At 45.0% G+C, this 12698-nt stretch overlaps 1 protein-coding gene across 4 annotated transcripts in view; it reads right to left on the minus strand.

Annotated features, from left to right (window-relative positions):
* The window catches only part of LOC126163955 (NAD(+) hydrolase sarm1), a 1073782-nt gene that overhangs the window by 557340 nt on the left and 503744 nt on the right, over window positions 1-12698 (minus strand). Inside the window, exon 1 of one of the 4 annotated variants that reach the window (XM_049920201.1) lies at window positions 1492-1660. The exons of the other annotated variants lie outside the window; for them this stretch is intronic. Coding sequence (XP_049776158.1) covers window positions 1492-1542 — 51 coding nt within the window. The 5' untranslated portion in view covers window positions 1543-1660. Of the gene's footprint in view, window positions 1-1491; window positions 1661-12698 lie in introns of those variants that run through there. 4 annotated transcript variants of the gene reach the window in all.

Consider the following 12698-nt stretch of genomic DNA (forward strand, 5'->3'; position numbering starts at 1 on the left):
AACTATAGTTTGCAGACCTAAACTGTGAGGAACGAGATCCATTACTTCTAGATGGTTTACATCGCTCCACGAGAATGGTCACCCCCCTGGAGGTTGACGAGAGTAGGGAGGAAGTTGGGAGTTGTGGGAATTGAAGTCGTCGGGACATTTATATCTCTGGTTAGTAATATTCTTTGTAAGACATGACATCTAAACTCTTTTGTTGTATAGATGTTCTGTGACTTGTAAATAAAGAGTGTGCCAGAATGAAGATCGCTGCTTACTACTGTCATTAGACGACATACATAAACTTTAATGTATGTAAATTTACACAGTCAATGGAAGCAATACAGATATTAAAGAAATTTAATTACTATTTAGCAACGATTCGAGTCGAGTCAGATATGTTAGCTTATTGTTCAGAAAGAATGGAGCGATTTTATGAGATCCCCGTTTCGATCCGCTATGAGTCTTTGTAGAAAAACTGTAAGTAGACTGTTTAGGTTTTTATGTTGGTAACGCCACGTAGCGCTCTGTATAAAATCACTGACTGTGCTGTGGTTGGTTTGCATTGTTGGAGTATATGCTATTGTAGTGTTGGGCAGTTGGCTGTTAAACAGCGCGTAGCGTTGCGCAGTTGGAGGCGAGCCGCCAGCAGTGGTGGATGTGGGGAGAGAGATGGCGGAGTTTTGAGAGCGGACGATCTGGACGTGTGTCCCATCAGAAAGAGTAAATTTGTAATACTGGATATCATGGACTGGTATATATATATATATATATATATATATATATATATATAATGACTTTTGAACACTCTTAAGGTAAATACATTGCTTGTTCTCTATCAAAATCTTTCATTTGCTAACTATGCCTATTAGTAGTTAGTGCCTTCAGTAGTTTGAATCTTTTATTTAGCTGGCAGTAGTGGCGCTCGCTGTATTGCAGTAGTTCGAGTAACGAAGATTTTTGTGAGGTAAGTGATTTGTGAAAGGTATAGGTTAATGTTAGTCAGGGCCATTCTCTTGTCAGTATTATTGAAAGTCAGATAGCGTTGCGCTAAAAATATTGGCTATCAGTTTAGTGTTGATCAGAATAGGTAAAGAGCAAAATGTCTGAGTACGTTCAGTTCTGCTCAGCTGTTTGAAAATCAAATAATGTAAGAGGTTTATCAGCACAGTAATTCATTAAATTTTCTAAGGGGACGTTTCATAAAACGTAGAGGACGAAGAACGTGAAAATGATACGATGAGAGAAACAAAGTCACTTTAAGGAATGTGGCACGAAAACAAGTGGAGAAAAGAGAGAAGAAGTTTGGGAACTGAACGAAGCGAGACCGCTTAGAAAGCCACGAAACTGAAAACCAAACACTACACAAAGAATTTCGAGAGTCATAAGTCACTTATCGTCGGGAGGAGTTGCACGAGACACCACTGGCTTCTGTCGAGGCAGACACACGACACGTGAACGGTGACCACCGCACTGCAACTGGTGCCAGTTCGCGCCACTACTGACCTTGTTCTTGGACTTGCCGAAGATCTTCTTGAAATTTCCTTGGGACGGCATCTTCACTGTCGTTCGGGGGTCGTTCGAGAGGTTCGTCGGTTAGCGGAAGAAACTCGCTAGCAAAACTGTTCGTTCGGAAACTCACGGGCGGGAGTCGCCGACGCAGTCGCCGACCGCATTTATACGGGGCGTGACGTCAAGGCGGCTCCGGCCAATGGCGGCGCGACGCCGCGGCCCGCGCGCCCTGAGTCGGTCGTCTATTTGCGGCGGCGCCGGGCGTCGCTGCCAAGACGGCGGCGGCGGCGGACAGCGACAGTCTCTCGCCGGCGCCGCGCTGCTGCTGCGGCGCTTCCCGGTACGCTCTGCTGGGAACACTCACCTAAAGCGGAGCGGAGGAACAGCAGGGGCCGTAGCGAGTCCCGGGAAACCCACCCACCTCAGAAGTGACTCACAAAGCAGTCAGTTAAGGTGACGCCTACCGTGTTTTGCAAACACCGGAGGGGATCCGACAGGCGCCGGTGCATACAAGAAAGTAGATTTACTTGGGCAGTCAGCTGGGATTCTCCAGAGCGCTGAAGTGGTGGAGTGTGGTCGAAGACGAGCGCAGCAAAGCTGGCAGAGTTCGCTACTTGTTGGATAAAAGAATGGCTACGGCCAATAATTCATATATTACGTTGTAAATCACAGGAACGTACTACTAGAATTCCAAATATATCAGGGTGATCGTGGCAGCGGCACAAGTGCATCGTCGCTCGAACGACGATTGTACTGCAGAATTTACTCCGGCACAGAACATTGTTACACAGCCCCTTAAAAATTAGTAACGAACTGAGCAATAATTGCAGCCAAGGTGTCGGACGATAGCTGCGTCAGATGCGGTCTCGCGTCGCTAACTAATAAAAACAAACACCGTCCGAAGCCGGCCTCGAAGGCCCGGCGGTACCCACCGGCCGCCGCGCCATCCTGAGCCCTCAGGCGTCACCGGATGCTGATACGGAGGTACATGTTGTCACTCTTTGTGCCCGGGTCGCCAATTAATAACTTACACCCAATTATGTAACTGTGTCAGAACGTGAAGCGATCACTGAAAAGAGCTCGGCAAGACGATCATTATGAATAGGCAATGTTGATTTGAATTCGTGTGGTTAAATATCTTCCCTTTACAATAAGTGTTGAGCGCATTAGCGGGTGATATGTAGTAACACGGTTTATAAATCAACCAAAGGGTTTGGATTGTCCTGTGATATCAGAAAATGGCCGACGAAGAGAAGCGCTGCAATCAGCACGTATTAGTGACGTACAGGTTGTTCCTAGTTTGAATAGTGGAACATTTTCGCAAAATTAGCAGTAGTTCGGCGTGCTCACGACAGCATTGTTCCGAGCTGGCGCAGCGGTACCGTGACACGTCTCTGTCTGTCTGAGCCACTGGAACGACGTCAGGTGAGTGACAAGTGGCTGCTCTGCACCCTGACCTCTAGACATCTGTACGCAAACACGTAACTCGGGTACGGTTCTTGTGTTTACCGGTGCGCTTCGAGTCCATCAGTCTGTTTTGTGCTGTTGTAGCAATCACATAACTCGCCCGTAAAGCTGTTCACACATTCACAATGTACGCCACAGTTGAAGAAGTGATTATCGTTTATGGCGAATTTGGCCAAACTATTACAGCATCGGTGCGGCTGTACGCTGAAAGATATCCAGGTATTACCAGGCACTCACGATCTGTCTTTCAAAACATTGTAAACAATTTCTGTAAACTGTTAGTGCGTAGGATAAAATACGGCAAGAAAGCAGGAGAGCAGCTGATGAAAGAAATGAAACTAACATTGCTGCAACACAACACAAAATGCAAATGTCACTCAGATGTATCCCGGAAGTACGACAGGGGTCAACCAAACGAGTGTTCATCGCATTTCATGAGCATCTACAGCATCACGGCAGTGACTTCCAAAATGGTTACAGCTTTCCGAACCTTATATACGGAAGGTGCAATGGGATGCGGCATATCTATGTAAAATTTTGTTTAAGGAAAAAGCATCGTTTACAAATCTCAGAGAAGTCAATCTTCGCAATATGCAGTAATAGTCAACTCAAAATCCACGCTCACTCATCGAAGTGGATAAAAACAATGCTGTGTCGTACTAATGTCTGATGCGTGTTTTGCAAGACCCGCATCATCGGTCCCTATTTTATTGATAGGAATCTAAATACACGCAAGTATCTCGAATTCGTACGATATGCTGCTGTCTCAGATGTTGGAATGCATCCCACTGGACATAAGGCCGTCATTGTCAACATGACGGACATCCCTCCCGTTCCGCACATATGACAGACCCAGTTACGAGGACGTCTCAAGAACACTGCAACGTTCGTTCAGGAAAGACAAAATGTCCTCCACACTCAGCAAACGCTTCACTTCTGTAGCAAAAATAAAACAAAATGTCTACAGGAAGTCCTCAGCTCGTAGTCTCGCGGTAGCGTTGTCGCTTCCCGAGCACGGGGTCCCGGGTTCAATTCCCGGCGGGGACAGGGATTTTCACCTGCCCCGAAATGACTGGGTGCTGTTGTGTCATCTTTATCATCATCATTCATCCCCATTATGATCGGAGGAAGCAACGGCAAACCACTTCCATTAGGACCTTGCCTAGTGCGGCGGTGCGGGTCCCTCGCATCGTTCCCCTACGCTCTGTCAAGAAGCATGGGACTTTATTTCCATTTAATTAGGAAATGCCGAGGACTTTCGGGGGCATCAAACGCCTTATAACACGTCCCTGTGCATCCGTTAACTCCTGAAGTAATTGAACGTGCAGTATTGTTTCTCCAGAGTCACTTTATAGGGTGCAGCATTGCTCAACATCAAAATTTTTAGACTTGTTCAGCCGCGACAATAAACAAACGAACCGTACCTGAGTTACGTGCTTGTTTACATTTGGTAAAATAGTTTCCTTTTTTTATCTAATGGGACTTAACTTCTAAGCTCATAAGTCCCTAAGCTTACACACTACTTAATCTAAATTATCCTAAGGACAAACACACACACACACACACACACACCCATGCCCGATGGAGGACTCGAACCTCCGCCGGGACCAGCCGCACAGTCCATGACTGCAGCACATTAGACCGCTCGGCTAATCCTGCGCGGCAATAGTTTCCTTAAATGATTACTGGTGTTGCCACAGAGAAACAAATATAGAACCATTACAAGAAAAGGTTAGTGTCGTAATTCGGCGACTATAAACGACAAAAATTACTTGCCTGCGTCAGGCAATATGCGGTATTGTCCACTATAGCTCTGTGAAAAGTGCACCTCGATATATTTACTCATTCTGGATATATTTTGGGTCTTAGGTACCTCACCGTGTGTACGCTAACTGTTTGAAGTGCCAGTTTTAGTTGTTCTGCATTCCGTTGACGAATAAAAAAGAAAATAATTCATCAAAACTTAACTCATTTCTGTTGGGTACCACTACTGATCATAAAAGATATGTCAGAATTATTTATCATTAATCAGCTGGATTTATGGTTCATTCCGAAGTTACGCGTACCTGGAATTTCGACTGCAGCATTACTTGTGTAAGCTATTTGGTTTCAGCTACGCAGGTGCAAGGCATATATATGAGTGTGTGCGAAACATAAAGAGCCAGAAATAGTCACGGTCGTACGAACGCCCCAACTCGGCAAGCAGGTAAGCGGTCCCCGTTGCGGGCTCCGGAGCTCAGGTAGAGGCGGGCCAGCCGATCGATCGCGCACCGCGTGATGGAGGGCGGCGGCCACACGGGGTCACTGGCTCCCCGGCCGTGCTCTTTGCAACTCTTGACGTCAACGTGCCTTTTTCCCGACCGACCGTGGGTTTTCAGGCCGTGGGAAAGGTCCTGCCAGCCGTTTTGTCATAAGAGCATCCCTTCACATCCAGGGCTAGGACTAGCTATGCACGAAGTTCACAGGCATTTTCAAATGTCGTTTTACTCAACGCATGCCTCGGAAACAGGACAGAATACACTGGAACAAAAGTTGGCAAAGCTACAAGGGTTCCTCTTTTGTTTCTTCGAATATCATACGTCTATACCGCCCTGGATGTGCCCAAATCCTAATAAATGAACTACAGAAATACAGAGTACAACTGGTAGCTCTCCAAGCAGTAAGATGGCAAGGAACTGGCTCACTGATAATAGGAGACGGGACTATATAATACACGGAGATTGCGGTCAACGCCATGAATTTGGAATTGGATTCTGCATTCATAAACCAATAAATGACTCAATAAAGGAATTCAAACATGTCAATAATCGAATATCATACATCACAGTTCAGACTCAGTGGTTAGATATTACATTTCTAAATGCACATGCACCCACAGAAGATAAGGATAATGATATGAATGAAGAATTCTACAGTACAACTCAATAAATAGACATAACGTAAAAGTAGTGTTAGGAGATTTTAATACCAAAGTAGGAAAGGAGGCATCGGCAATTTCAGCTTACACGAGAAAAGTTCGGAAAAAGGGGTTCGACTTATAAACTTCGCAATAACAAATTATCTCACGCTAAGCAGCACAAAATTTCAACACAAACACATTCACTAACGGCGGCGTCGGCGTCGACGTCCGGCTACGGCCGCCCTTTTCCCCCAGCTGAACCAACCCCCCCCCCCCCCCCCGCCCCCGCCCGCGGCTACGGCTACAGAATACTGTTCAGCCAAGCCTGGTCTGGTCTAAACAGTGCCAGCTCGCTTTCCTTGCAGTATGGAGAATTCAATCAATATCTTTTTTGTGAAATTGACCTTTAAAGTGATGTTAACGTTTTCTTTGTTTTACAAAGAATAATGAGAAAAATTTGAGAAATATTTTCAAATGTAGTTAACGTGGGCTGTAGATATTGCCTCACCCTCGACCGTCACCTCACTTGGACCTCTCATCTCCTGACCATCCACCAGAAAACCCATTCCAGCCCGTGCTTCCTGAAACTCCTGTGTGGCCGGACATGGGGATTGCATCCTGCCACTACCCTCCACACCTACAAATCTCTCATCCGTCCTATCCACTGTTATGCCAGCACTGCCTGGATCTCTGCATCCACCCCCCCCCCCCTCTCCAAGTCTTAGAATGCCACGTGCTCCGCCTTGCCTTCTGTATCTGCCTTCTTAGCCCCACACGACTCCTGTGTGAACTCATCTCCTTCCCCCACCACCTCCTTTTCCTCCAACATCTCCACATCCTTTACAGTGTTTGCAAGCTTGATCCTCCCCCACCCATCGGTTTCCTCCTTCCTCTCCACCCCGCCGCCCATTGCCACGCCTCTATCGATGTATCCCTCCCTCTCTCCACCTCCACACCCTCCTTCATCTGGGCAATATCCATCCCGGATGTTGAACTTCGCCATAACATCTACCCTTCCCACCAACTGCAGCCTGGTCTTCTTCCCACCCCCCCTTCCCTCGGTCCCCCTTTTCCTGTCCCCTCCTCCTCCCAAAGTGGATTTTCCTCCTTCCCCTGCACCCCCTCCTCAGCTGTTTTGCTCTCCCATCCCTTCCCTCCCCAGTCCCCTTTCGACGTGGCCCCCACCTCATCCCTCTTTCCCTCCCTCCTTCTCGCCTACTTTTTCCTTCTCCCTTGTCCCTGACCCCTGGCAGATCCTCCCAGATTTTTTTATTCGTTATCAAGTGTGCTGCGTTTGTGTTGCGTTCGGTGCGGTTATACAGTGTCATCAAGTGATGTGGTTTTAATTGTGTGGTCGACCTATATGCAGGGTGGTCCATTAATCATGACCGGGCCAAATATCTCACGAAATAAGTGTCAAACGAAAAAACTACAAAGAACGAAACTTGTCTAGCTTGAAGGGGAAAACCAGATGCCACTACAGTTGGCCCGCTAGATGGTGCTGCCATAGGTCAAACGGATATCAACTGCGTTCTTTTTTTTAAATAGGAACCTCCATTTTTATTACATATTCGTGTAGTACATAAGGAAATATGAATGTTTCAGTTGGACCACTGTTTTCGCTTTGTGATAGATGGCGCTGTAATAGTCACAAACATATGGCTCACAATTTTACACGAACAGTTGCTAACAGGTAGGATTTTTAAATCAAAATACAGAACGTAGGTACGTTTGAACATTTTACTTCGTTTGTTCCAATGTGATACATGTACCTTTGTGAACTTATCATTTCTGAGAACGCATGCTGTTACACCGTGATTACCTGCAAAATACCACATTAATGCAATAAATGCTCAAAATTATGTCCGTCAACCTCAATGCATATTTGGCAATACGTGTAACGACATTCCTCTCAACAGCGAGTACTCCGCCTACCGTAATGTTCGCACATGCATTGATAATGCGCTGACGCTTGTTGGTTCAAATGGCTCTGAGTACTATGGGACTTAACATATGAGGTCATCAGTCCCCTACAACTTAGAACTACTTAAACCTAACTAACCTAAGAACATCACACACATCCATGCCCTAGGCAGGACTCGAACGTGCGACCGTAGCAGTCGCACGGTTCGGGACTGAAGTGCCTAGAACCGCTCGGCTACCATGGCCGGCGCTGACGCATGTTGTCAGACGTTGACTGTGGATCACGATAGAAAATATCCTTCAACTTTCCCCACAGAAAGAAATCCGTGGACGTCAGATCAGATGAACGTGCGGACCATGGTATGGTGCTTTGACGACCAATCCACCTGTCATGAAATACGCTATTCAATACCACTTCAACCGCACGCGAGCTATGTGCCGGACATCCATCATGTTGGAAGTACATCGCCATTCTGTTATGCAGTGAAACATCTCGTAGTAACATCGGTAGAACATTACGTAGGAAATCAGCACACACTGCACCATTTAGATTGCCATCGATAAAATAGGGGCCAATTATCCTTGCCCCATAATGCCGCACCATAAATCAACCCGCCAAGGTCGCTGATGTTTCACTTGTCGCAGCCATCCTGGATTTTCCGTTGCCCAATAGTGCATATTATGCCGGTTTACGCTACCGCTGTTGGTGAATGACGCTTGGTCGCTAAACAGAACGCGTGCAAAACATCTGTCATCGTCCCGTAATTTCTCTTGTGCCCAGTGGCAGAACTGTACACGACGTTGAGAGTCGTCGCCATGCAATTCCTGCCGCATAGAAATATGGTAAGGGTGCAGTCGATGTTGATGTAGCGTTCTCAACACCGACGTTTTTGAGATTCCCGATTCTCACGCAATTTGTCTACCACTGATGTGCGGATTAGCCGCGACAGCAGCTAAAACACCTACTTGGGAATCATCATTTGTTGTAGGTCGTGGTTGACGTTTCACATGTGGATGAACACTTCCTGTTTCCTTAAATAACGTAACTATACGGCTAACGGTCCGGATACTTGGATGATGTCATCCAGGATACCGAGCAGCATACATAATAGCAAACGCCCGTTGGGCATTTTAATCACAATAGCCTTACATCAACACGATATCGACCTTTTCCGCAGTTGGTAAATGGTCCATTTTAACACTGGTAATGTATCACGAAGCAAATACCGTCCGCACTAGCGGAATGTTTCGTGATACCACATACTAATACGTTTGTGACTATTACAGCGCCATCTATCACAAAGCGAGAAAAGTGGTCCAACTAAAACATTCATATTTCTTTACGTACTACACCAATATATAATAAATGGGGGTTCCTATTTTTTAAAAAACGCAGTTGATGTCCGTTTGACCTATGGCAGCGCCATCTAGCGGGCCAACCATAGAGCCATCTGGTTTCTCCATTCAAGCTAGACGAGTTTCGTTCTTTGTAGTTTTTTCGTTTAATGCTTATTTCGTGAGATATTTGGCCCGGTCACTATCAATGGACCACCCTGTATAGTCCATGAGTTCATGTGACTTTTTATACTGTGACCGACTTTTTAACTTTGACTCCAATGATTTTAAGTGCGCAACAAATTGCCAGCTGTGTTCTTTTAACTTTAGGTCGACTTTTTAACTGTTCTCCTGAGCGTGTCCCCGTATTAGTGTATATTCTAACTCGCATCTTCTCCATTTACTTTGTTTTTATGTCCCCATTTATCGCCCCTTTTTAGTAAACGTTCCGCTTTCATGTATTTTGCAAACCCGTTTGTCTGAAGAGCGGTGGACTGTACCACTGCCAGCTCTCCCCTGCTCATATGGGGCAGAGGAGTGAAATTACAATAAAGAAAGAAGACCGTAGATATTTCGGCACCAAAGGGTGGCCAAGTATCGTGCCTGATGAGGGGTCCTATAGTCTGGAGGTTGACAGAGACTGTTCCATCAGTGCAGGTGTGCCTACCACGCCCTCACACCCGTACGAGTCGTCGCCTGCCTCGGGCGGCTCCTGCACCTGCCGCAGGGCCAAAAGGCGCGTCTCAGCCCGAACCAGCGGAGCACTCTGCCAGTTCAGGGACGCGCCTCTGACGTACTGCGCGGTGGGAGGCCGAGAATACCTCAGGCCAACGCCTGTGGGCATGTTTTGCAGTTTACCAGAGAACAGGGATACAAGTTTAGCGCTATCGCAGAAACTGCCTGTATGATATGATTTTCGGAGGGTGATTGTGTGCAAGCTTGTTATTTTGAATCACTGAAATTATCAGCCCAATATTGAATTTTCGTGGGAACCTTTTTTGTCCTTCTGCAGAACTGATGTTTCCATGTTCATCGGTACTCATTTGCACTCAGGACGTAACTTTTATGTTTTTATTCGAAAAACTCGTTGTTTTCTTAAGGTGAATATATGGTTTTGGCTTTCCGGAATTTCGGCGTGTTCACGCAGCACGTCATGGGCTTTTTTTAAATGAATTTTAATACGCTTTTCTTGTAAGCGCTACTCACAAGTCATTTTTTAAAAAATAAAATATTTTGAGTGGTGCTCAAGTACTAATGGAATCCTCTTTTATTTTACTCCTCAGAGACCACTGAAGGAAACAGAAAACGGATCGACGTAGTGAAACAAGCTGTGCGTTAAGTGATAACAGAGTGAAGTGCTAAATGTTACTACATGCCACTTGTCTGTATTACTAACCAGCTACCACAGTCACCTGTGCTGGCATACGCCTTCGCCAGCACACCAGTCGGCACTAAGAAACATTGGATAGCAGGCGCTGAAGTAGGCGCGGCTATGAGAAGAGAAGACCACGACACGCCCCCACGCTACGCGCCTACAACGCGTGCATACAGACCACCGCTGCCGACCGAGTTGCCCAAGTCCCTCAGTCCGTCAGTACCTCAGTACGTAGCATCGCACCTCAATACGTCGCACTGTGACAGTCGTCGCCTCGCAACTCAATTAGTTGTGAGGGAACATAGTCATTGTATATAGTTGTGATGAGGACACGGACAAGGTTCGAGAATCAGTACATGTTATTTGATTGCTGTTAACCACAGAATTTCAGACTGGACATCACTGAAGTCAAGTACTCAATTGGTTGCTTCAATAAAGCGCATTTTAGCCACGTGTGCAATTTGCGATGTAGTGAGAGGAAAGTGGCCTCCCACCTATCTTCCCAGCCTCTCCTCATCCAGCCAGGAACCACAAAACATTGCAAGAGGGCACAGCAACAACATAACCCAATCCCTTTTGCAGTTTACCCTTCTAAAGACTGCCACACTCCACAAAAATTTCGATTATCAGTATTTTATCTTTATATTATTGATCAAGTTCAAAATTTTAAAATGTGATCATGATCCTCTAACTAAGAGATAAAATCTTACGTTTCAAGTTTAACGCATTAAGCCAAGCACCGAAGTCAGAAGCCGTGTACATGCCTAAAGGCGGCGCAACTCGCTGCGGGCGAACTGGGAAAACCGGCATCTGACAATTAGAGAGAACTTCATGCGTAAGTTCAAGTAATTTCACACCCATACAAAATAATGAAGGCCCTTTCTACATTTTCACTGTCCATTTAGTAGAACTTCAACATCAGGCATTACGTTTTAATTTATTACTTCTTTACTATTAACTCTATTCGCAACACATTTTTCTGACAGTATCCACGTATACCAGTGAGTGTTCCTGCAAAATTATAGCATTGTACGAAGCACAGTTCACGAGATACGTCATAAACACTGAAGTCCGTGAAAAACTAGCTTTTATTAGAATGGAGCACACTTACCCAAACTATACTCATCCAGTGGATGACATGCAAAAATAAAATCAACAGGAATAGAGTTTTGCGGTTTCAGCCATAAACTTTTTACATCCTTATCGTCAACTATATAACATATTAACTCATTTGTAAAGTAATCAGACGTCAGTAGCTATTTTGTACATGAGAGCCCGATGCTTTTAGGGAACGGATGATATTGGTGTTATCTAACAGAATACTACAGGAATACTTTTCATCCGCCTACAAAAGGCAAATGTCCTGACTGACTGACTGACTCACCATCGCCCAGCCCACACCGCTGCGGATAGAAACTAGAAACATGGAGAGGATATCGATGTAAGACAGGTTTTCTGAAAATATGTCGCTATCAATGCTATTTTGAAGCTAGACGTACAAAAGTTGCTATTTTGTTTCTTGGTCAGGAATAAAAAACAAGTGTTTCAGTACTTTTGGAAATTTAGCCCTTATGGGGGTGAAATAGTGAGTTTACACGGACTATACCGACTATGTCACCCTCAGGGAAGTTAAATTTCCAAAAATACTGAAACACGTATTGTTTTATTTCTGACCGAGAAATTAAAAATTAATTTTCGTAACGGTTAAGGGGCTGAAATAGGGGATGAAACGTTTTATGAATTATTTCATTATGAAAGCATTTTTAACACTAAACCTATGAAAATTTGTAATTGGCTTCTGTGTTAGAAATTAAAGAAATACATGTTTTACTGTTTTTGGAAATTCATCGACTAAGCGGATGAAACAGAGCATCAAAATTTTTAAGAAAATAGTTAGATATATTTAAAAAATTTACAATTAAATCTATGAAAACTGCTCTCTCACTTCTCGGTCAGAATAAAGAAATATGTGTTAGAGGATGAAAGTTTCTACGGAAACACAAAAGGCATGATTAACAAAAAGCTTGGATTCCAGCTACCAGAACGCGTTTTGATCAGAAGTACATCCGAAAAAAGCCGAAATTAGCGTGGAAAGTTTAGAAGGTGTAGCAGTTTGTAAACAACGTAAAAATTTGATTGAAGGGAAAACAATCTGTGCAAACCATGCACTGCACGCGAGCGAAGCAGTGGGTGCTGATCTAT

Source organism: Schistocerca cancellata, chromosome 1, assembly GCF_023864275.1.
Source record: "Schistocerca cancellata isolate TAMUIC-IGC-003103 chromosome 1, iqSchCanc2.1, whole genome shotgun sequence".
NCBI lineage: Eukaryota > Metazoa > Arthropoda > Insecta > Orthoptera > Acrididae > Schistocerca > Schistocerca cancellata.